The 26,709-nt window shown below is 44.1% G+C and overlaps 1 protein-coding gene across 1 annotated transcript in view; it reads right to left on the bottom strand.

Annotated features, from left to right (window-relative positions):
- Positions 1-26,709, bottom strand: part of PLPP4 (phospholipid phosphatase 4) — a 280,174-nt gene that overhangs the window by 79,350 nt on the left and 174,115 nt on the right. Inside the window, exons 2-5 of the mRNA XM_063963728.1 lie at positions 22,741-22,849; positions 18,700-18,790; positions 13,262-13,325; positions 12,198-12,322 (exon numbers count right to left, since the gene is read on the bottom strand). Coding sequence (XP_063819798.1) covers positions 12,198-12,322; positions 13,262-13,325; positions 18,700-18,790; positions 22,741-22,849 — 389 coding nt within the window. The remainder of the gene's footprint in view (positions 1-12,197; positions 12,323-13,261; positions 13,326-18,699; positions 18,791-22,740; positions 22,850-26,709) is intronic.

The raw sequence follows: 26,709 nt of genomic DNA, 5'->3' as shown, positions 1-26,709 counted from the left end.
CGACCCGATTATGGGGAAACATTGGGGGTAATTCCAAGTTGATCGCAGCAGGATTTTTTTTTAGCAGTTGGGCAAAATCATGTGCACTGCAGGGGAGGCAGATATAACATGTGCAGATAGAGTTAGATTTGGGTGGGTTATTTTATTTCTGTGCAGGGTAAATACTGGCTGCTTTATTTTTACACTGCAAATTAGATTGCAGATTGAACACACCACACCCAAATCTAACTCTCTCTGCACATGTTATATCTGCCTCCCCTGCAGTGCACATGGTTTTGCCCAACTGCTAAAAAAAAATCCTGCTGCGATCAACTTGGAATTGCCCCCATTGTGAAAACTTGCCCCTATTTTGCTACAAACGGAGCTCTAATCTGAAAGATCAGATAACATATTCTGACATTGTGCCTATAGCCCAAGAAAGAAAAGTGTGGCTGCAACTTAAACAAAGAACTTTTAAATGTGGGTCGTGTGTCAATTGCAAACATATGCGCACAGGGAGCAGCTTTTCCCATCCTACTACCAATGACAAAACATATCACTTACGTCATCGTATGACATGTGAAACACGATATGTCACTTGTACGTAGGCAAAACGATGAGAATGCTGAAAGAACGTATTGCTTTACATCGCTCGTCCATTAAAAAAGCATCTATAAAAATGGTTGGCTCTACACCACCGGTCGCTAAACATTTTGTGTTATGTGGACATAAGATCAAAGATCTACAGTTCATGCCCATTGATCATGTGCCACCACTCAAATTAGGTGGTAATAGACATAAGTTGTTATTACAACAGGAATGTCGGTGGATTCGTCGGCTTGGAACACTGACTCCAACGGGACTCAATGAAGAATTTTCCTTTACCCCATTTCTGGGTTGTGCCTGGATTCATCACCAGATGGGGTACTATTAATTGCTAGGTCTTTTCCTTGTTTATGAATATTTGTTGTTATATATGTTTTGTCAGATATCCCATTCGGTGACCCGGTAGCAACTGGGGTCATTGGCCTAGATAGGAATTTAGCCCTAATATGGGCACAGTTAAGGGTTAATATAGCACAATGTATATGGCCTCATTTAGCTGCAGGAGTCACTGATAGGGATGATGTATTAGTTTTATGTTTATTATTTTTTTGTTTATTATCAGATGTAGATTTGTTGTGCCTGTGCGCCTTTGATTGTTCCCTCCGGCCACTGTGAGACGGGCTTTCATGTCCTGGGTTGTCCGGGACAGCTAGCCGGTCTTGGACGGGCGCCGCCTCCTGTGCGTCATGTGACGCGCTGGGGGGACGGCGTCATCCATGGGAGGACCTGGTGGGCTTAGACTATCCAGGGGGAGTGGCGGTGTGACGCTGCCCGGCACCTTGTGTGCAGGGAGGTGCGGGCACGCCAGTCCTCTGACGTCATGACCGGAGCGCGGCTTACAGCGGCGCATCCGTGTGACGTCTGTCTGTTCCCCACGTGTGGCCGGTGGGTACAGCTGGCAAACAGGTAATTATGCACTGGGTTTAAATAGGCTGCGGGTGCAATGCAGGTTTTGGGCACTTGGCACTTTATTCTGTTGCACTGCAGGACTAGCAGTGCTTTGGCAAATATGCTGAGCTTATTATTCCATTATTGGGATGTTGAGTATACTATTGCATATCACACTTTGCTGCTGAATTACTTGTGCTGCATGTTTGCATTGGACTTTTTGCACTTTACTGATATAAAAATATAAAAAGATTTTCTCATGATTGAATAGTGTGCTGGTCTATCCTGAGCTTGGTTCCTGTGGGATTCTCTAGTTTATTGACAGTACTGTATTATTTATCTGACCTGGCACCTATACATTGACTTGGAAGTGTGCTGCGGCTCTTTCCGTGGAAATTTATATATACACTGCTCAAAAAAATAAAGGGAACACTAAAATAACACATCCTAGATCTGAGTGAATGAAATATTCTTATTAAATACTTTGTTCTTTACATAGTTGAATGTGCTGACAACAAAATCACACAAAAATTATCAATGGAAATCAAATTTATTAACCCATGGAGGTCTGGATTTGGAGTCACCCTCAAAATTAAAGTGGAAAAACACACTACAGGCTGATCCAACTTTGATGTAATGTCCTTAAAACAAGTCAAAATGAGGCTCAGTATGACCTCCCTACAACCCACACAAGTGGTTCAGGTAGTGCAGCTCATCCAGGATGGCACATCAATGCGAGCTGTGGCAAGAAGGTTTGCTGTGTCTGTCAGTGTAGTGTCCAGAGCATGGAGGCGCTACCAGGAGACAGGCCAGTACATCAGGAGATGTGGAGGAGGCCGTAGGAGGGCAACAACCCAGCAGCAGGACCGCTATCTCTGCCTTTGTGCAAGGAGGAACAGGAGGAGCACTGCCAGAGCCCTACAAAATGACCTCCAGCAAGCCACAAATGTGCATGTGTCTACTCAAACGATCAGAAACAGACTCCATGAGGGTGGTATGAGGGCCCGACGTCCACAGGTGGGGGTTCTACTTACAGTCCAACACCGTGCAGGACATTTGGCATTTGCCAGAGAACACCAAGATTGGCAAATTCACCACTGGCACCCTGTGCTCTTCATAGATGAAAGCAGGTTCTCACTGAGCACATGTGACAGACGTGACAGAGTCTGGAGACGCCAAGGAGAACGTACTTATTTGGTGACGGCCTTGATGATTTGGTATCTACGGCAACTGCGGGTAAGTCATTATTTTTACCTTATGTTCCTCCACAACAAAAGAAAACGCAACATTATCAGATGCAGTCCTTTCGGCCCAATAAATACAGAAAGGGCCGGGGGTTTTCCTTCCTTGCTACTAGAGGAAGAGGTAACCGTTCGCCTGCCTTGTCAGGCTCCCAGGAGCAGAAGTCCTCCCAGGCTTCTGCCAATTCCACCGCATGACGTTGGGGCTTCTATGCGGGAGTCCGCACCAGTGGGGGCCCGTCTAAAACTCTTCAGTCAGTGTTGGGTTCGTTCGAACCTGGACCCTTGGATTTTACAAATAGTATCCAAAGGGTACAAGCTGGAGTTTCAAGACGCCCCCCCCTCGCCATTTTTTCAAATAGGCCTTACCAGCTTCTCTTCCCGACAGGGAGGTAGTTTGCGACGCAATACAAAAATTGAGTCAAAATCAAGTTATCGTCAAGGTTCCCCAGTCAAAACAGGGGAAAGGTTTTTATTCAAGCCTGTTTGTGGTCCCAAAGCCGGACGGCTCGGTCAGACCAATCCTAAACCTGAAAACTCTGAATTTCTACCTAAGGAGATTCAAATTCAAGATGGAGTCTCTCCGAGCAGTGATCTCCAGTCTGGAGGAAGAGGATTTCAGGATGTCGGTGGACATAAAAGATGCCTACTTACATGTTCCCATTTATCCTCCGCATCAGGCTTACCTGAGATTTGCAATTCAGGATTGTCATTACCAATTTCAAACGTTGCCGTTTGGTCTATCCACGGCTCCGAGGATTTTCACCAAAGTGATGGCGGAGATGATGGTTCTCCTGTGCAAGCAAGGCGTCACAATTATCCCATACTTGGACGATCTCCTGATAAAGGCAAGATCCAGGGACCAGTTGGTCCAAAACGTTGCAATCTCCATGTCAGTTCTTCAACAACATGGTTGGCTCCTAAACTTGCCAAAATCACAGTTGATACCGACGACGCGGCTGTCGTTTTTGGGAATGATATTGGACATAGAACTACAGAGAGTCTTTCTTCCTGTGGAAAAGGCTCTGGAACTTCAGAGTCTGGTCAAACAAATTCTGAAACCAGCAAGAGTGTCAATCCATCAATGCATTCTATTGCTGAGGAAGATGGTTGCGGCCTACGAGGCCATTCAGTTTGGCAGGTTCCAGAGTGTTCCAGTGGGACCTGTTGGACAAGTGGTCCGGGTCCCATCTACACATGCACCAGAGAATAATCCTGTCATCCAAGGCCAGGATATCACTCCTGTGGTGGCTGCACAGCTCTCACCTCCTAGAGGGGCGCAGGTTCGGGATACAGGATTGGATCCTAGTGACCACGGATGCAAGCCTCCGAGGCTGGGGGGCAGTCACAATGGGAGAAAGCTTCCAAGGAAAATGGTCAAGTCAGGAATCTTGTCTCCACATAAATGTTCTGGAGTTAAGGGCCATTTACAATGGCCTCCTACAAGCGGAACATCTTCTTCGAGATCTACCTGTACTGATCCAGTCGGACAATGTAACAGCAGTAGCGTACATAAACAGTCAGAGCGGAACAAAAAGCAGAGCGGCAATGGCAAAAGCCACAAGGATTTTACGCTGGGCGGAAAAACATACAAGCGCTCTGTCAGCGATATTCATTCCAGGAGTGGACAACTGGGAAGCAGATTTCCTCAGCAGACACGATCCCCATCCAGGAGAGTGGGGCCTCTACCAGGAAGTCTTCACAGAGGTGACAAGTCATTGGGGAGTTCCTCAAGTAGACATGATGGCATCTCGTCTCAACAAGAAGCTTCAGAGCTATTGTTCCAGGTCAAGGGACCATCAAGCAATAGCAGTGGATGCACTGGTGACACCGTGGGTGTTTCAGTCAGTGTATGTATTCCCTCCACTTCCTCTAATTCCAAAAGTTCTAAAGATCATAAGAAGAACAAAGATCCGGGCGATCGTCATTGTCCCAGACTGGCCAAGGAGGGCCTGGTATCCAGATCTTCAGGAATTACTCATAGGAGATCCCTGGCCTCTTCCTCTGCGAGAGGACCTGTTACAACAGGGGCCGTGCGTGTATCAGGACTTACCGCGGCTGTGTTTGACGGAATGGCGGTTGAACACAAAATCCTAGCCAGTAAGGGTATCCCCAGTGAAGTCATTCCCACAGTGATTCAGGCCAGAAAAGGGGTAACGGCTAAACATTACCACCGTATTTGGAGAAAATATGTCTCTTGGTGTAAAGCCAAGGGAGCTCCTACAGAAGAGTTTCGCCTAGGGCGTTTTCTCCATTTTCTACAAGCAGGTGTGGATGCGGGCCTAAAATTGGGCTCAATCAAGGTTCAGATTTCAGCCTTATCAATTTTCTTTCAGAAACAATTGACCTCCCTTCCAGAAGTTCAGACCTTCGTGAAAGGAGTGTTGCACACCAAACCTCCATTTGTGCCTCCTGTGGCACCATGGGACCTTAATGTGGTATTGCAGTTCCTTCAATCACGTTGGTTTGAACCTTTGCGGAAGGTGGAGTTAAAATTACTCACTTGGAAAGTCGTCATCCTATTGGCCTTGGCATCTGCAAGGCGGGTGTCTGAGTTAGCGGCCTTGTCTCACAAGAGCCCTTATTTGATCTTCCATGAAGATAGAGCTGAATTGAGGACACGTCAGCAATTTTTACCGAAGGTGGTTTCCTCGTTCCACATAAACCAACCTATTGTGGTGCCTGTGGCTACGGACACCTTCGCTGAGTCAAAATCTCTGGATATGGTCAGATCTTTGAAGATTTATGTTGCCAGAATGGCTCAGATTAGTAAGACAGAGGCTCTGTTTGTCCTGTATGCTCCCAACAAGGTTGGGTGTCCTGCTTCCAAGCAAACAATTGCAAGCTGGATCTGTAACACGATTCAGCAGGCCCATTCCACGGCTGGATTACCATTACCGGAATCAGTGAAGGCCCATTCCACTAGGAAGGTGGGCTCATCCTGGGCGGCTACCCGAAGGGTCTCGGCATTGCAACTTTGCCGAGCAGCTACTTGGTCGGGATCAAACACTTTTGCAAAGTTCTACAAGTTTGACACCTTGGCTGATGAAGACCTTTAGTTCGGTCAATCGGTGCTGCAGAGTCGTCCACACTCTCCCGCCCGTTCTAGAGCTTTGGTATAACCCCATGGTTCTAATGGTGTTCCCAGCATCCTCTAGGACGTATGAGAAAATAGGATTTTAATACCTACCGATAAATCCTTTTCTCTTAGTCCGTAGAGGATGCTGGGCGCCCGTCCCGGTGCGTACTGTATCTGCAGTTACTAGTTATGGTTACACATAAGTTGTGTTACGTTATTGTCAGCCTGTTGCTGACATTGTTCATGCCGTTGGCCTGTGTTCTGTTGAATGCCATGTTCTGCGGCATGGTTGAGGTATGAATCTCACCTTAGTTTAACAATAAATCCTTTCCTCGAAATGTCCATCTCCCTGGGCACAGTTCCTATAACTGGAGTCTGGAGGAGGGGCATAGAGTAAGGAGCCAGTTCACACCCTTTCAAAGTCTTAAAGTGCACATGTCTCCTGCGAATCCCATCTATACCCCATGGGTCTAATGTTGTCCCCAGCATCCTCTACGGACTAAGAGAAAAGGATTTACCGGTAGGTATTAAAATCCTATTTCTCATACGTCCTAGAGGATGCTGGGGATGCTTCAAGAACCATGGGGTATAGAGGGGATCCGCAGGAGACATGGACACTTTAAGACTTTAAAAGGGGTGTGAACTGGCTCCTCCCTCTATGCCCCTCCTCCAGACTAAAGTTAGATTCTGTGCCCAGTGAGACTGGATGCATACTGGGGAGCTCTCCAGAGTTTCTCAGAAAAAGACTTATGTTAGGTTTATTATTTTCAGGGAGACCTGCTGGCAACAGGCTCCCTGCATCGTGGGACCGAGGGGAGAGAAGCAGACCTACTTCTGTGCGTTTCAAGGCTCTGCTTCTTAGGCTACTGGATACCATTAGCTCCAGAGGGTCTGATCGCTAGGTACGCCTAGATGCTCGTTCCCGGAGCCGCGCCGTCACCCCCCTTGCAGAGCCAGAAGTCAGAAGCCGGGTGAGTAGAAAAAGATCAGAAGACTTCAGTGACGGCAGAAGACGGCTTTTGAGGTACCGCGCAGCGGCCGTGCTGCGCGCCATGCTCCCACATACAAGATGGCACTGCAGGTTGCAGGGCGCAGGGGGGGGGGGCGCCCGGGGCAGCATAAAACCTCATTTGCTACTGGCACAAGTGTATACAGTGCCTGGGCACTAAATACAGACCCCCGTCAGTATAAATATAAAAAAATTAAGCAGGACTGAAGCGCGCCAGTAAGGGGGCGTGGCTTAGCCCTCACAGCTCTGATCAGCGCCATTTTCTCTTCACAGCTGCAGAGACACTGAGCCTGGCCTCCCACACTACTGTACAAGTAACAGGGTGCAAAACGGGGGGGGGGGGGGGGTGCACAAGAGATTTGGTGCTATTTTATTAACTATAAAAGCGCGTCCAGGTCTGAGCTGTATTTTGCACGCTTCAGTACCGGGATAGGCGCTGGGTTGTGAGCTGGCAGAACTCCCTCTGTGTTAATCTAACAGGCTTTGCTGTGGGTCTGTCCCCTATAGCCCCAGTGTGGTTGTGGGTGTCGGTACGCGTGTGTCGACATGTCTGAGGCTGAGTGCTCTTCCCAGGAGGAGGCTGGAGTGGGGACAGAAAAGACTGTGGGAGTGACTGTGTCGGCACCGCCGACGGCTGATTGGGTAAATATGTTGAGTGTTTTGAATGCAAATGTGGCTCAATTGACTAAGAGATTAGATAAATCTGAGTCTAGGAACCAGACATGGAGAAGATCCATGGAGGATGCATTGTCGCAAACTCAGATCCCTTCGGGGTCACAGAAACGTGCATTTACCCAGATAGCAGATACAGATGCCGACACGGACTCTGATTCCAGTGTCAACTATAGTGATACCAGATTAAATCCTAAACTGGCTAAGAGCATTCGGTACATGATTGTGGCGATAAAAGACGTATTACATATCACGGAGGAGCCTGCTGTTCCTGATACAAAGGTCTGTATGTTTAAAGGAAAGAAACCTGAGGTAACGTTTCCTCCCTCTCATGAACTGAACACTCTTTTTGAAAAGGCTTGGGAAAATCCTGACAAGAAGGTGCAGGTTCCTAAAAGAATTCCGGTGGCATATCCGTTCTCCTCTGGGGACAGGGAAAAGTGGGAGTCAACCCCCATGGTGGACAAAGCTTTCTCGCGTCTGTCCAAAAAGGTAGTGCTTCCGTCTCCTGACACGGCAGCCCTAAAGGATCCTGCGGATCGTAAGCAGGAAAATACACTAAAATCCATTTATGTCACTACAGGTTCGCTACTCAGGCCTGCCGTTGCTTCGGTATGGGTGAGTAGCGCTATTGAATAGTGGGCAGATAACTTGTCATCCGAAATAGTTACTCTGGACAAGGATAGCGTGCTTTTGACTCTGGGTCATATCAGGGACGCTGCAGCATATTTAAAAGAAGCTGTGAGGGATATTGGCCTTTTGGGATCAAGGGCCAATGCCATGACAGTCTCGGCTAGGAGGGCATTGTGGATTCATCAATGGAATGCAGATGCTGACTCTAAGAAGACTATGGAGTCTCTGCCGTTTAACGGTAGTGTCTTGTTTGGTGACGGCCTCACTGATCTGGTATCTACGGCTACTGCGGGTAAGTCATCATTTTTACCTTATGTTCCTGCACAACAAAAGAAAACGCCCCACTATCAGATGCAGTCCTTTCGGCCCAATAAATACAAAAAAGGACGAGGGTCCTCTTTCCTTGCTATGAGAGGAAGAGGAAGGGGAAAAAGGTCACAGGCTGTGGCAAGTTCCCAAGAACAGAAGTCCTCTCCGACTTCTACCAAATCCACAGCATGACGCTGGGGCTCTTCTGAGGGAGTCCGCACCGGTTGGGGCACGTCTCAAACTCTTCAGTCAGGTCTGGGCTCAATCAGCCCTGGATCCTTGGATATTAGAAATAGTAACACAAGGGTACAAATTAGAGTTTCAAGATGTGCCCCCTCACCGATTTTTCAAATCGGCCTTGCCAGCTACTCTTCCAGAACGGGAGGTAGTATGCGCTGCAATACTAAAGCTGTGTCAAAATCAAGTCATTGTCACGGTACCCTCGTCACAACAGGGGGAAGGCTTTTATTCGAGCCTGTTCGTGGTCCCGAAGCCGGATGGCTCAGTCAGACCGATTCTGAACCTAAAATCCCTCAATTTCTATCTAAAAAAATTCAAATTCAAGATGGAATCTCTCCGAGCAGTGATCCCAGTCTATAGGAGGGGGATTTTATGGTGTCGGTCGACATAAAGGATGCCTACTTACACGTCCCCAATATATCCTCCACATCAGGCTTACCTGAGGTTTGCTGTTCAGGATTGTCATTACCAATTTCAGACGTTGCCGTTTGGTCTGTCCACGGCTCCGAGAATTTTCACCAAGGTTATGGCGGAAATGATGGTTCTGCTGCACAAACAGGGTGTCACAATTATCCCATACTTGGAAGATCTCCTCATGAAGGCGAGATCCAAGGAGCAATTGCTGAAAAACGTTGCGCTCTCACTGACGATTCTGCAACAACATGGTTGGCTCCTAAACTTGCCAAAATCACAGCTGGTTCCGACAACACGGCTGTCGTTCCTGGGTATGATTCTGGATACAGAATTACAAAGAGTTTTTCTTCCAGAGGAAAAAACTCTGGAAATACAGAACAGGGTGAAACAGATTCTGAAACCGGCAAGAGTGACGATTCTTCAATGCACTCGGTTGCTGGGGAAGATGGTGGCGGCCTACGAGGCCATCCAGTTTGGCAGGTTCCATGCCAGAGTGTTTCAGTGGGACCTGTTGGACAAGTGGTCTGGGTCTCACCTGGACATGCACCGGAAAATAATCCTATCTTCCAGGACCAGAATCTCCCTTCTGTGGTGGCTGCACGGTTCTCACCTCCTGGAGAGACGCAGGTTCGGGATTCAGGATTGGATCCTAGTGACCACAGATGCAAGTCTCAGAGGCTGGGGAGCAGTCACACATGGGAGAAATTTTCAGGGAAAATGGTCAAGCCTGGAAGCTTGTCTGCACATAAACACATTCTGGAATTAATGGCCATTTACAACGGCATTCTGTAAGCGGAACATCTTCTTCGCGGTCTGCCTGTCTTGATTCAGTCAGACAACATGACAGCAGTGGCGTACATAAACCGCCAGGGCGGAACAAAGAGCAGAGCGGCGACAGCGGAGGCCACGAAAGTTCTTCGCTGGGCGGAGAGACATGCAAGCGCTCTGTCAGCAGTCTTCATTCCAGGAGTGGACAACTGGGAAGCAGACTTCCTCAGCAGACACGATCTCCGCCCTAGTGACACCGTGGGTGTTTCCGTTGGTCTATGTGTTCCCTCCACTTCCACTCATTCCAAAGGTGATAAAGATTATAAGAAGAACAAGGGTTCAGGCGATACTCATTGTTCCAGACTGGCCAAGGAGGGCCTGGTATCCAGATCTTCAGGAGTTACTCATAGAAGATCCCTGGCTTCTTCCTCTACGGGAGGACCTGTTACAACAAGAACCATGCGTGTTTCAAGACTTACTGCGGCTGCACGCCAAATCCTAGTCCGAAAGGGTATTCCCAGTGAAGTCATTCCCAAACTTCTTCAGGCTAGAAAGGAAGTAACGGCAAAGCATTACCACCGTATTTGGAGGAAATATATATCTTGGTGTGAATCCAAGAAGGCTCCTACGGAGGATTTTCAACTGGGGCGTTTGCTCAATTTTTTGCAAGCAGGTGTGGATGCGGGCCTAAAGTTGGGCTCCATTAAAGTACAAATTTCTGCCTTATCAATCTTTTTTCAGAAAGAATTGGCCTCCCTTCCAGAAGTTCAGACCTTTGTGAAAGGCGTGCTGCACATCCAACCTCCATTTGTGCCCCCTGTGGCACCGTGGGATCTTGATGTGGTTTTGCAGTTCCTGCAATCTCATAGGTTTGAACCTTTACGTAAGGTTGAGTTAAAATGCCTTACTTGGAAAGTAGTCCTGTTGTTGGCCTTGGCATCCGCAAGGCGGGTATCTGAATTGGCGGCTTTGTCTCACAAAAGCCGCTATTTAATCTTCCACGCTGATAGAGCGAAGTTGAAAACTCGTCAACAATTTCTGCCAATAGTGGTTTCATCATTTCACGTGAACCAGCCTATTGTGGTGCTAGTGGCTACTGACGCCTTGGCGGAATCGAAGTCTCTCGATGTGGTCAGAGCTTTGAAAATCTATGTCGCCAGAACGGCTCAGATTAGGAAAACAGAGGCTCTGTTTGTCCTGTGGGCTCCCAACAAGATTGGGGCTCCTGCTTCTAAGCAGACTATTGCGCGCTGGATCTGTAATACGATTCAGCAGGCTCATTCTAGGGCAGGATTGCTGTTACCGAAATCGGTGAAGGCCCATTCTACCAGAAAGGTTGGCTCATCCTGGGCGGCTGCCCAAAGGGTCTCGGCATTATAGCTGCTGCTGCCGAGCTGCTACTTGGTCGGGATCAAACACCTTTGCGAAGTTTTACAAGTTTGATACCTTGGCTGAGGAGGACCTCTTGTTTGGTCAATCTGTGCTGCAGAGTCATCCGCACTCTTCCGCCCGTTCTAGAGCTTTGGTATAAACCCCATGGTTCTTGAAGCATCCCCAGTATCCTCTAGGACGTATGAGAAAATAGGATTTTAATACCTACCGGTAAATCCTTTTCTCTTAGTCCGTAGAGGATGCTGGGCACCCGTCAAAGTGCAGGCTGTATCTGCAGTTTGGTTATGGTTACACTCATGTGAGTTAAGTTCAGTCAGTCAGTCTGTGACTGATGTTGGTCATGCCGTTGCATGCGTTGTTGTTGAATGCCATGTTGTACGGCGTGTTTGAGGTGTGAGCTGGTATGTACTGTATCTCACCTTAGTTTTAAAATAATTAAATAAATCCTTTTCCTCGAAATGTCCGTTTTCCTGGGCACAGTTCCTATAACTGGAGTCTGGAGGAGGGGCATAGAGGGAGGAGCCAGTTCACACCCCTTTTAAAGTCTTAAAGTGCCCATGTCTCCTGCGAATCCTGTCTATACCCCATGGTTCTTGAAGCATCCCCAGCATCCTCTACGGACTAAGAGAAAAGGATTTACCGGTAGGTATTAAAATCCTATTTTTCCCTCGTGCGCAAGTACATGCTGTTGTATACGGCCCCATAAGACTGTTCTCTGCCCCATAGGACAGCATACACAAGTCCTGGCCACAAGGGGGGAGAGTTGCGGTGCCATTGGCGATGATTCTAAGCCGTTGCAATGGCAATTCGTCCCCTTGGTGGCTTATAGGCTTAACCCCTTATTGTATAATTTGCATATCCAATAGCAATGAAGGATCTCTATCATTTCCAATTTTTTTTAACATCTTTACCACAGTGTATTTCTTGCATCAGAGAAGATTCAAGGTACGGAAAACGGTATACTCACATGATGAGTGGATACTGGGGAAACTCTTTCTGCCCTCAGACACAAGACTGGCATCTCCAGTGCAGTGCATCTCATCATTTGACACCCCATCAGGAAAGCAGCGGTAAAAGAAATCGGGACGAGGTCTAAGAGGTAAAATATATGTTCAACTCTTGACAAGGCCAAGAACGGACTACTTATATTAAGTCATTTTCTTTTAAAACACAGCTACCAATTTTAAAACACACATACACATGTGGAGGGATGTATTGGAGTCCGGGATCGCCGAAGGTGCGGGATGCTGGCCAATCTCGGACATTTTTTAAAGGGGCAAACACTTACAAGGCAAAACCAAGTAAGTAATTGCCCATTTAAAAAAATGTCAGAGATTAGCCGACATCCTGCACGTACGGCAATCCCGGATGCCATTACATTCCGCCCATAAATAATGATCACAATTGTTTGAGTATGATCCTTGTTTTCAATGGCACTTGATATAATAAAACTACTGTAATGAAGATACCCACTTTTCATAAAATATTAGGTATTTTAAGTATGCAGAAAATATAAAATGCATTTAACAATTTTACTCAGCATCACTTTTGCTATTGTTTTGCTGTTTCACGTAAATTAAATGACTACTTGTTAGCTAATTCAGTGCATTTTAGTTACGTAATAACTTTTTATATATTTAAAAAAAAATCCAAACCGTCGCCTTTAAGAATACCCTGAAAGAAACTTAAAAGTGAGTTTACTGTGCCATTATTCTCAGGGTAACAAACTGTCAGGAGCTGAATAGACTATCTGGTTTTCATACACTTTTCTATGAAAATCAATGAAGAATAATGAACACATTACACAGAGATGTAGGAAGATTTTCATACTATACACTGATATACTGATAAAAATATTCCTCTCACTTCCAGAAAATTATTTTTTAATGATACACGGAACGGAAGGTTGCACTCCAGCAGAAGCACAATATCTGTATTAAAATGTGTCAGAAATGGGAACAAGACACCCAGGGCTTAAGCTTCAGAAGTTTTATTGTTGGGATTATAAATAAACAGATTTCATAAACCTACCTTCCCACTATGAGTTTGATAGTGTTGGTGCAGACCCCATTCAGAGCCAGTGCTAGAGAGACAGCTGTATGAGAGAGAACACAGGAATGGATAAAGACGTTTTCAGGCAGGTTCGGAGAAGACAGCAGAATCATTGCTCATATTCTCAGCTAGGTATGCATAGATAATGACAATCAGTAATGAGGAATCATACACAATAAATGTGTGTAATTCAGCAGCTTGTGGGCTTTAGGCTCATTAGTGGCTTATGTATGCTGATGAGTTCCATATCAGGACCAGTCTGCCTTGGGCTTCACTGGCGTGAGAAGGAACCATTAATTGTGGTTGTGGGCTTCCTAATGACTGACTTGATTTATCTTGCCAATATGGCTCTACAACTGGTCACTAACAGAACTCTGGGATTGATATAGAGTTGAACGCGAGCCAGTTTTGATGATGTATCTTTTGTGCTTTGGCGCTGTTCACCTTTTGGAGACATATCTCCACTTGTGCATGAAGGGGCATAACTGGTTGATATGTAGGCTAAGTTTAGCGAGGGGTATCAATGGAATGGCATGCTCTGTAAGGACAGGGCTAGTAGAAATGCTCACCGATAATGATGGCAGTAATGAATCCAACTGTGTGAATAAGGCTGCAGAGACGTTAATAACTCAGGCAAATATCCCCATTTAGTTCTGTGCATGTAATGTGGATGTACTTACAGCCGGCTGGCACTCAACTTTGCATTAGTCCCTGTGTCTCTAGACCACTGATGGGTACTTTTAGGGCTGCATGAGCAGCAGCGGCGGTCATTTAACCAGTCAATGAGGTTTATTATTTTATTATTAAATACAGCATTTATAGGGACCTAGACAGATATTCTTTTTAATAATAATAATAATAATTTCAAACATAAACTGATTCATGTTTTTCTTATTTATGTAGTCCTATGACCAGTAGGTATCTATCATATAATTTAGTTATAACTATGATTCAAAAGTATCCTAGAATTACACCGTATAATTATTGGAGAATACATCAGCCACTGATATTTGTTCAATATATTTGATATTTTTTTATTAAACCATTTGTTTAGCTTCAAATGTACCATTTAAATTTGACAAGTTAAAAATATATTTTGAGAACACTGTAGATACTACTTCTTTCCATATAATGCTTAAAGTCTTCTCAAAATTATTTTTGAACTTGTTTGTATTTAGTGGTTGGGTACCACCTGATTTCATTTTGGCTGCTATATTATGGGCACCATTGCATATTCCTTTCCTACTGTAATCCATTTAGATTTGACAGATTTATGTAATAACGTTGATTTACAGCATATACTGTAGTATACGATTTCTGCCATTTGCAAAGTTGAAACATGTATCATATGTATAATTTTCACTATACATTATTTATATCTTGTTAACCATGATTCATACTGTAATCCAACAACTAATGTAATATGTCTCTGTCTCCTCAACCACTATAACGTTCATATATATTGTGGCTAATACTGCTGCAGCTACAAGTAATGTGTGTGTATATTTTGTCTGCGTTTACGGTCTTTGTATTTCTCAACTGTCAGTTACCGGAACGTGTCATTATGGGGTATTACATAAACCCCCATGTCCCTATTACATATTATAATAACTGATCATAATTTCTACATCTAAATTTAAATACGATATTAGATGTATAACAATGTGAAAATATTAGCATTGTTAATAGAACTGGGCATGGGTCCCAAAATCAGTGACATATGATGCAATTTTTGCATATACACTTTCTCAAGGCAAATTCTTGTGTTCACCCAGGAGTGTGAAGGAATCAATCTCATTAAATAACATCTTAGTCATACTTAGTCCATCCAATAGGAGGTATCACAAGCAATCAGGTGATCCAGTCAGGATCCCGGTGTTCGGCATCCTGGCAGTGGGAATACCGACACCAAAATCCCAATACTGCTCAGAATACAGACACCAGGATGCCGATAAGGATCGCAATGCCGGCGCCGGAACCCCAAACAGCAGGATCCCAAACATAACTATGCTAGGCTGCAGGGGAGGGGGTAAGTTTGGGTTAGGCTGCGGGGAGGGGGAGTTAGGGTTAGGCACCACCGGGGAGGGTAAGGGTTAAGCTGGTTGGGGGTGGGGCGGTTTAGGGTTAGGCACCACCAGAGAGTGTTAGGGTCAGACTGTGGGTAGGGAAGATTAGGGGAGATGGAGAGTAGGGTTAAGGTACTTACCTAACAGATATTGGGATCCTGCATATCGGGATGCCTCTGTCGGTATTCTGACCACCAGGCATCAGGGTTTGTTACGTAATGAGTAAATATAGCTTTTGGTGTTCAAGAGGAAGAGTGGCAGATTCAATTGCCAATCTCCCAATTTTATTCTTATTGGAGTTGGCCATATCCTCAAATAAGCCATATCCTCAAATAAGCAGAATTTAAAAATGTTACAATTTAAATTGATCACTTCATTTGATATTTTATCATTATGTGAACAGAAATATAAAGAATATAACGTAATAATTAGGACAATATATGATTCTAAGATATATTAATTGAAATCTCCTACAGATATGTCCTCGTACTTTGCTGTAGTCACAACAAATAGCCCCTCTTGGCACACCAGTTCGCATGAAAATCTTCTAGCATTGGGCGTCTCATTTGCTTCCTTTTTCCCAAAACAAGCAGACTGTGCTGATTAATCTGATATATGACACTTGTATATCTGTGTGCGACTGAGGGCCTAATTCTAACACTCTCTGCACATGTCATATCTGCCCCACCTGCTCTGCACATGGTTTTTACCTATTAGCTAATAAATTTGCTGCTGCGGTGAGGTCTGAATTAGGCCCTGTCTCTGAATCTGTACACAAAGTGCTACAATGTAGCCGCCGCAGGTTTTTTCTAATACAAGTTTTGTTCTGCTCCATATACAGACTCAGTCACACACAATATACAAGTGTCATATATAAAATTAATTAATAAGATGCATTTTTTGGCAAGAAAAGACGAGCGGAGTTAGTAGAGCTGAATGGAACCTGGCAGGTCATTCACACCAGGCATCTCGCTCTGCATGGCGTATTCAGGCTAGATGTACGAGTACACATATGTACATAAATTATCCATAACTAGGCTTTGGGGGCCGGGAAAGGTGGTGATTGCAGCATTTCACAAAACTGAGGCGTGTCGCCTCTGTTTTGTGGGAGTGACAAGGCCAGGGTCTCCGTCTTCTGTTGGAAATTTCCTTGCCTCTTGGAAGAGCTGTGGTGGCGGTCTGCATGACCCCATGGATCACTGAGCCAGCCGATGGTGTAGTAAGTGAGCGTCCTCGGGCGCAACACTGGATCACAAATGCACGCTAGAGGCATCTACTTATACCAGGCGCCTCCTGCTGCATTTCCATATGCTAGCATCACTGCTGCTTCCAAGTAAGTTTTGCTATATCCAACCACATCTTAATCAGGCCCAATGTGATTAAGACTTTTAGGTGTTCACAGTGAATTCTAAAATTTGTGCCAAACATTCCTAGTAATTCCAATAAAAAGTGGTTACTGAAACATGCCCAAAGTGAATACATTAACAGTTTCACATCTGCCTGTTTAGTATGTAGTGTCCTCAATCAGGACACATAGCCTACGATTTGCAGGCACAGACAGGGCAGTCGTTAATAAATCAATTAGTTCTAAAGCAAAACCAGGATACCACATTTCATCCAGCTGCTATAGCGGCAAAATCGCACAAGTGCACATGAATCTTAGGCTGTTACATTTTGGTCAATGTATTGATTAACATACCTTAATATTAATTTACTGGTTATAATACCAGTATAATAAAAATATTTAATTTGATACATGTTTTGGTTAACATTCCAACAGAAGGCATAAATAAATAAATAAATAAATAAATAAATAAATAAATAAATTATTAGGAGTTTGTCTACAAATGTATCAAAAATAAATGGTAAATTTAAAATTAGACTAATGGCTTACAAATAATATTGTTATTATACCTATTGAACATATAGCCAGGATTGATGGATGAAATTAAGAAATATGTTTAAATCATAGATACAACTGCACAGTATGATGGACACTGGTCAAAGAACTACATATGTGTAAATAAAAGTGAAGACAGAAATTTGCGCCCTCTTACTGAGAGAGCTAAGTAAATCTAAATAATGTCTTCCACACGGCATATGGAAGAAGAACAGCATAAAATATTTACGCGATTCACAGGTATACCGCCCGTTTCTTCAGACTTGCTTATGCCAATTTTTCCCAAGTGATGTCTTTTAGGTGCAACAGAAGGAGAACTGTAAGATATAGGGGGAATTCAATTGCTAGTGAGTATATCGCCTGGCCAAATTTGCGTGACACCCGCCATAAAGTGTGGTGGCAGGATCTAATCTAAAAGTGTTTGCTAACTCATAGGGTGCGAGGACTTCTGGGCGAACAGGAGTGTGAATCTGGCGGGCGAAGGGGGCAAATCAGCCTGCCATTACCGCTGTTTAAACTCCATGGACCGCAGCGGAATTCCTCCCATATTCTCAAGTGGTGTCCTTATACTGCATTGAGGCTGAAAGGTGGCTTTCTGAAAGGACCAGTGGCAGCTCCAGAGGTGGGACTGCAGGTCAGTTTAAATTTCAAATAGGGAAGCCACACCATCACCAACTGCCATTTCAAACTGACTCACTGGCAGTTGGTGTGTCTCCCTCTTTTGAATTGTGAACTGAGCTGCAGCCCCACTTCTGGAGCTGCCCCTGGAAAGGACCCAACCTAGTTTTACATTTAGTTTTTTTTCTCACCACTAAATTATTATGTTGGCCAACATAAAACTATTAACTGGGAAAATAAGAGTTATGTCATGGAATCCATTTTTCAGAATGCACAGCTAAAGCTGGGTACACACTGTGCGATATATCATCTGATCCAATATATTGGACCAGCATACTTTATCGCTCACAACGACACATACCGGGTAGTGTGCATGCCCGGTATACAGGTGCCCATGGTAGCTCCCAACATTGTCAGGTTTGATGTCCCACACATCAAACCCCACGATATTGCTAGCGACAACATGTACGCTATTAAAGGACTGGATAGTGATTTTTTGTCCTTCGTTAACATCACTCAATGTGTACCCAGGTTTCAATATGTTGGGCCATCGGGCCGACATATCGCCTGGGTACACATCGCATCAGTGTGACTGTGTACCCAGCTTAAGAAATAAACTCTTTTTCTATTTATTCTACTAGTAAAACGTAGCATAAACTCAGTTTCTGGCTTGGCTCCACTAACAAAAAAATTTAAAAAGTCACACTATGAGTGCAAAGAAATATTTAGTAATCTTATAATGAACTAATAATAAGGCATGTAATTACAGCTATTTACAAAAACATTAACATTAAAACACATTTTTAATAGCTGAAATATCAGTCGCAGCTTACCCAAACACGCTTCCTTTATTTCTGTTCTGTCTGTCCTTTGGATGATTTTCACCACAAAAATCACAGCAAGAGGTGCAAGAAATGAAATGGCCTGTGGGAAATAAAACAGGCATTGTTACTGTTTATCCAGCGCATATCCACAGTACAGGCAGCTACTCTGTGAGGCGAGACAATATTTTGCCTATTGATTCCATCCATTAGGCTATTTCACACTGGCCGTTTTTCACCAGGCGGCAGAAACCCGTTTTTTGGCCATGTACTTTTTTCATTAAGTATTGTAGCAGATAGCTGCTTTCATACGGCACGGTTGCAGTGTTACAGCCATCAATATCCACTGACTTGGACCGCTGCCGTACTGCTGCGGTGGTTGTGGCTGCTGCGCATGCCCAGATCCCTCAATGCAGCACAAAGCCGTTACGTGTGAAAGGATATGAATTACGGGCAAAAACCGGCCAGTGTGAAATAGCCCATAGGAACTAATTACCTCACTGAAGCACAAACTGTTCTAAAGTGGACAAGTGTTTGCGTTGCCCATGGCAATCAATTAGATTCTAGCTATCATTTATCTTATACATTCTATACAATGATAGCTAAAATCTGATTGGCTGCTTTTGGCAACAACTCCACTTTTAGAAGGTTTAATAAATCTACACATTAATAAGCTACATCCTTTTGGTTAATCCCACAAAATGACTGACTCCACTGTGTGCAGTGCAATTACATTATATAGACTAACGCTTTCTTGCTTATTCTATGCTAAACAGTATCCACAATGGTTAACCAATCTTGGGTGGTCACTGTACAACCTTTCAGTCTAGATACCTTTCTCTAGTGAAATGATTCCACTATAACAGCTGATAGTGTATGACGGTGGCTATGGACAGAGATATACTTTAGACAAGTATGGCAGTACCAAGGGTGTATTAACAGAGGAGAAGGCCCATGTCCATCCTCCTCTGTCTGGGCATGATGGCCATTTTTCCAGAGATTTCCTTCCTGAGTATGCATGCGCAAATCCCCAGAAAAATGTCAGCTGCACCATTTACCGGAGATTTGTAGAGAGATGCTGCCACTGGCAGGGGATTCCGCAGAGGTATTTAAAAAAATGGGTGCAGAGTGTGCGGTGTGGGCCTACCTGGAACTGGGGTCTCGTGTGCACAGCACACACTGCATCCATTATAAATACGCCACTAGGCAGTACTACGCAAGATGTTGACCTAATAATCAGCGGTGGCTCCTACCTTATTCCTTGAGGGGGTCTGCTTGCACTACAGTCGGAGCAAGATACGGACTGTTGCACGTGCAGCACCTGCGCAATGAATCTGGCAGGTGCCACGAGCAGCGAATGCGCACAAACATCGGCTTCTAGGGATATGCATCTATAACTAGAATCTTGGTACTCCGTCATATAACAGATACACACATTCTTATTTATTGCTGTTGAAATACTATGGATTAAATTCTGTAAAATGTCACTTAAAAAAAAAAAGTGATCCACATCAGTATGACATTGATGAGACTAGGTATATATTGGGGTTAAGAAAACACCACTGACACCATAATGGCAGTGGTAACCAGTGCTTGACTTTCATGTCAGGGAAGTCGGTCACTAGCAAATGCAAATAATTGGGTCTTGTAGCATCCAAAAGAGAGGATCACCAGTGGATGCCCTGACACTAGCATTCACAATAATAGATGCAATGTGCTTGCAATTGGGTTATTGGAGCACATAGGTTCAATCCCCACATCTGTTTACATGCTAAGTATGATGTAAATCATAACTACTATAGCTTGACAAAGAAAAATAAAACAGATAAATAACTCAATTGACCTTCCAGGTAACCTGCGGGACTTATGGGACTCAGTATTAGGACCGCTATTGTTCAATATTTCCACTAACGACCTAACAGAAGGTCTAGAGAGCATGGTGTCAATTTTTGCAGATGATACCAAATTGTGTAAAGTTATAAATGCGGAGGGGGATGCTGAGTCGCTTCAGAACGACTTAGTTAAATTAGAAGCTTGGGCAGCGAAATGGAGAATGCGCTTCAATACAGACAAGTATAAGGTAATGCAATGTGGTAACAAGAACAAAAATAACACCTACCTACTAAATGGGGTAAAATTAGGGGATTCTGTACTGGAAAAGGACTTAGGTGTCCTCATAGATAGCAAACTAAGCAGTAGTACACAAAGTAGGACTGCAGCAAATAAGGCTAATAAGATATTAGCATGCCTAAAACGGGGAATTGATGCTAGGGACGAGAGTATTATACTCCCGTTATATAAATCACTTGTGAGGCCACACCTTGAATACTGTGTACAATTCTGTGCACCTTACTACAAAAAGGATATCCTGGAGCTAGAAAAGGTTCAGAGGCGGGCGACCAAACTAATTAAGGGTATGGAGACGCTGGAATACGAGAAAAGGCTTGCAAGACTAGGCATGTTTACACTGGAAAAGAGGAGATTAAGAGGGGACATGATCAACATTTACAAATATATAAGAGGACAATATACAGATCTTGCGCAGGACCTGTTTTTGGTTAGATCAACACAGAGAACTCGTGGACACTCGCTCATGTTAGAGGAGATTCCGCACAATACGGCGTAAAGGCTTTTTTACGGTAAGGACGATACGTGTTTGGAATTCCCTGCCTGAGGGAGTTGTAATGGCCGACTCAGTCAACACCTTTAAGAATGGGTTAGATAAATTCCTAATGGATAAGGATATCCAGGGTTACGGGGCATAGTCACGCACTATGGTTATTATAAAAAAGAGGGGTAAAACTTAACGGCAATCATCAACTTCAGTCAAAATTTTATACAAAATAATCGTGCATAGGAAACCACAAATAGGTGTAACTCGATGGACAATTGTCTTTTTTCAACCTTAGATACTATGTTACTATGTAAAGAAACCTTACATTTGGATTCCTCATCTTTCAGTGGATCTCTGCACTGAAACAGTAGCAATTTGTATACAATACAGCAATCTTAATACACAGATCCATTAGCAAACCATTTTTTTCTGAAATGTTTTAGTAGTGGTACCGCAGTCAGATCATGTTTTGTAGTTGGTTCACTTTTTTTTATTAATAACTTTTTTTCTATTAGTATTGTGTTCACGGTCACATTGTATTTCTTGGTGGAACTTTGCCCAATTATCAATGGTTTAAGTTATGAGCCCAGAATTAGATGTAAATGAACCATTTAGTAGTAGCTTTGATTGTTATTTATTACCATTATTATTCTTTATTTTTATTGCGCCACAAGGGCTCCGCAGTGAGTAACAAAGTACATAAACAAAGAAGTAAAACAAGAAAACCGTGATTTACAATACAAGACAACACAGGATATGGTATATAAACATTGCTGCGTCGGGATACAAGAAACTGACATAAGCAGCAGTGTGGCAGAAACCGAGGGTTAGTTGCCATTGTAGATAGTGTGGAGTAAATGATAGTCTAATACCCCTTTACCACTAGCTCTTTTAAACACGGGTAAATGCGCGGGGGCGCGTATTTACCCGTGTTTTTCCCTAGTGGAAACGGGTCCCCCGGCAAATTCCTGGATCAAGTGATCCAAGAATCCTAGACTGGTAGCTAGCCGGATTGAACACGTGTTCAACCCGGCTAGCTGTCTAGTGTGAACGGGAGCCGTGTCGAGGCGACGCGGCTCCCATTCACAGTGCATAGGGAGGGCGGCGCTGGGAGATCATGTGATCTCCCAGCGCTGCCCCTGCCGCGTCACTAGCACATCACCAACCCGGCAATTGCCAAGTTGGTGAGCGCTGTCTGCAGGGGGCTGTAGCACGGGTCGCAGCCGTGTCAGACGACACGGCTGCGACCCGTTCTACGCTAGTGGAAAAGGGGTATTAGTAAGAGAAGGAAAAGCACATGAGGGAAGAGGCCCTGCCCGTGAGAACGCACAATGTAAACGGGGGATGCAGACAGACAGGAATGGCACAGATGGGGTTATTATGCAGTTTGTTGATTCATTGAACATTGCAGAATAGGAGGTATAAATGTTATAACTTACAAACATGAGCCGCGTAGGTATATTATCTGATTGCACCAGAGGATTTTTATACAGCCAGATTTCCTCGGGTTGGATAACACGTTGGAACGGGTCCAGAAACTCTGTAAACCTAAAGGTAAATTATCAAGAATAATAGTTTTAGTCAATTAAATGTTGCACATGTCATATATTTATTATTCATACTAAATAGGACTATCAGTTATTTAGGTTTTTTAATGACTTTAGTGTAATATGCAACAATAAAACATATTGAATGCACCATCGGGGTCTTGAGTGGCTGTAAAGCTTACAGCTTGACCTCTTAAAGCGGAGTGGGTTCTGAAACCTGCCGCCGTAAGCGTACCACTCACATCATAGAGAGAGGATTGGCAGACCCAGTGTACACTACCTATGAGGTAAATATGCTTTAGTTTCATATAGGGCCATTCTGAGATGTTGGCATAGCTCAGAATGGTTTGGGTCTCTGAATAGTGATCCGGCTCTCGGCCCCAAACAGTTCAATATAGAGGGAGCGTTGAATCAAGCAGCCTTGATTTGCCTACAGTGATGGCATAGTGACATATGGCTTTGGGGGTGGGAGTTGGTACTGGCACAAAAATTTCCAAATAGGGCACTGACTTTATATATAATATCAACACCCAATCTGAAAATAAAATTGTTTAATGCAGGGACCCAAAGAAGTTATTTGTCGTGTCTGGATGTTTCTGAAAACAGAAACAGCTGCTGCTAATAGCACTGAAGGCCCTGGGCAAAGCAATGCACTGTGGACCCTACACACCTATTTACGGTAATAAATGAAAAAAAATTATAATTCACAACTTACCTCTCCTGCGGTCTTGCACACCTGCTTCCTTTCAGTAAAAAGCATTCTGATTGCTGGACAGCTCCAACAATCCACCAATCAGCAAGCTGAGAGTCATTCACTGTCTGGCTGCAGGATGCAGGCAGGTATAGAATGTTGCACTCCTATTGTTGGAAAGCTCCAGCCATCCACCATTCAGCAAGCTGACAGCCATTTGGTGTCTTGTTGCAGCCTGAGAGGCAGGTAGTGAATGCTTCCTGGCCGTTCTGACTTGTATTTGCCCAGTGTGCCTATATGATAAGATGGCCCTGATCAATTCAGAGGGCTCAAGAAAGGTGGCGGAAATTTGATGGGCGTTCCTGGGCTGTGACTGGGAGGTGGCTAGTAGTGCATGCAAAAATGGTCCATTCAGTGGGCGTATTAAGGGAGCGCCACGCAAGTGCACAGCTGCACGCATAAAAGGCTATATCAGACAGAGAAACTGCACCTGCCACAAGGCTGGTGTAGGTTTCAATGGTGTGACTTATGATGGTGTAATAGGATGCACCAGTCGGTATTGGAGCATGTACAGATGCTAAAAGTGGGTGTCTCAGACCTTGCACATTGGGCAGGAAGTGACCATTTGGAGGTGCTAACATGGTGTTTGCAGGGAGTGGTTGTTAAAATGCGGCCGTGTCATGGTCGCTTTCGGGGTGTTTATCTGATATCAGATATGGTGCTGCTGTGTCTAGCCTGCATAGCCATAGCTCTACCCTTCAGCTCGATGTTTTTTGCGCATAGGCTACATATGTGTACGCAATTGAGAATGAGTTGTGGTCACTCCGGTGGGCGTCTCTTTTCATTTCTGGGCGGCAGCTTCACTTGCTGATATCTGCAGTTGCGTCTAAAATCACACTTGCAGCTACAATAGCGTACGTCTCTGAATCAGGACCATTATCACAGGACTCCCTGCTGTGCTTTTTTACATTTTTTTAAGTTCATTTGGCCAGATCACATTTCCCATTATAAGTATGTGAAATGCAATCTGGAAGGCAAAGTCACACCCTTTTTTACATTATTTTAGTAACAATAATTTTAATAAATATGCCTCTTTATCTAAACAATAGAGCAATATGCATATTTATTCTCCCCAAAACAACCCCCCCCCCAAAAAAAAAAACCCCATAAAGCACAGCTAGGTCAATGCATTTTACTCAGCCAGAGCTTAAATGGGATTTAGACTGGTTTTCTTACTTTTGCAAATATTCAGGTGGGGAAAAAACCAAAACATCACACACAGAAGATATAATATCAACAGAGAGCAGCCGCGTTATGTAAATCCAAATGCTTCACATCATTAACCTCTTTTTGACAAGAACTAGATAAGAGACATAGCAAGCTTCAAACATACAGAAGGGAAGCAATTGATGGAAAGAAAAACTTTGTTCTGAGTTGACACAAAAAGCTTTCACTGCTTAAAACAGATACGGTTCACCTTGTCTCACACTAATGAGAGATGTGCAGGCTCAGTGGCAGATGAGTAATGCCGACTGGGAAAGAAGTGCAATAGGAAATCGGCTAATGAGACAATATAGGAGAGCATTGCCCTCCTTGTAATAAGATGTGACATGGCTGCGAAAAGCCTGAGATATTAGCAGGTGTACAGTAGCTGGCAGCTTCAGACAAGGGCAAAAACCTTTTTACAGTTAAACAGTAATCACATGAACGTAAATCACTCAGGGTTGCTATGAGGAGAATCCTCCTGGTATTTACCTTTTAGCCACGGTTTTTGTTTCTTCAGGCTGCTAGTAATGATTTATTATAATTCTGCACTATGTCATAGACTACCATGACAACCACAGTCACAGAAAATGATGTTATAAGCAGAGAGGCTTCGGAGTACCGCTCTGGGCTCTGTCTGCTTTGTATAATGTAAAATCCTCCCCTCCTCCTTCACCTTACCTACACATTATGGTTGTCATTCCGAGGTGATCGCTAGCTGCATTTGTTCACAGCGCAGCGATCAGGCTAAAAAATGGCAGTTCTGCGCATGCGGCACAATGCGCACGCGCAACGTACAGGCACAATGAACAATGCAGATTTGCACAGGGTCTAGCGATGCATTTCAGTCGCACTGGTTGCCGCAGAGTGATTGACATGAAGTGGGCGATTCTGGGTGGCAACTGACCGTTTTCAGGGAGTGTTCAGAAAAACGCAGGCGTGCCAGGGAAAATGCAGGCATGCCTGGGCGAATGCTGGGCGGGTGTGTGACGTCAAATCCGGAACTGAATAGTCTGAAGTGATCGCAAGCGCTGAGTAGGTTTTGAGCTACTCTGAAACTACACAAATTTTTTTTGCAGGCGTTCTGTGATAAAAACGTTTGCACTTCTGCTAAGCTAAAATACACTCCCAGTGGGCGGCGGCATAGTGTTTGCATGGCTGCTAAAAACTGCTAGCGAGCGATCAACTCGGAATGACCCCCTATACGCTGAGAGCTGTGAGCCTGTGTATAACTGGCGACGCATTTTTTTTTTTACAATCTTCAGAGACATTTTGAAAAGGAGATGATTACAGCTTGATTGCTCTTACAGAAGGGCAGCCAAGAAAATGACAGATGTATGCTTAATAGGTACTTAACTTGATTTTTATCATCTTCGCTGCTGAGGTTTTTCTAATCCCTGTGCTGAGACTATTTTGGCACTTTTTTGGAGGGTCATATGTATGCCAACACAAATCTCAGTTTATGCAGTACTCAATTTGTAATACTTTTGTTTTAAGAAGACTTGCTCCTCATGTGGTAAACAAAATCTAGTACTGTATAAAATGAACACAAAAGTGTTTTTATTGAAATGGCAAGAAAAAGAACTAAAAGCAAATGTGTATTGTGACAAGAACACTGGGATAGTGTTTGAGGGCAGGTATATTTGTCCCAGGTTCTTGTCTTACATGTTTTAGAAAATGTTAACTTCTAGGAAAAATGCTTTTTGTTTTGTCTGAACCTTTTCAGTTTGCTGTAAAAGCTGGGTAAAGGCTCTGAGAGAGAGATAAGGCGAGTTCTAGACATTGGGCCCAGTTCGGGTCTTTGGCCTCACAGAGGGCTAATCAGGGTTTCAGCTGTGTAAGAGTGATATAGTGCTTCTAACCTGATTAGTATGGGCAGACTGCCTGGGAAGGCTGCAGGATCTGTG

The sequence above is a fragment of the Pseudophryne corroboree genome, chromosome 3 (genome assembly GCF_028390025.1).
Source record: "Pseudophryne corroboree isolate aPseCor3 chromosome 3, aPseCor3.hap2, whole genome shotgun sequence".
Taxonomy (NCBI): Eukaryota; Metazoa; Chordata; class Amphibia; order Anura; family Myobatrachidae; genus Pseudophryne; species Pseudophryne corroboree.
This window is presented reverse-complemented; position numbering and strand designations above follow the sequence as displayed.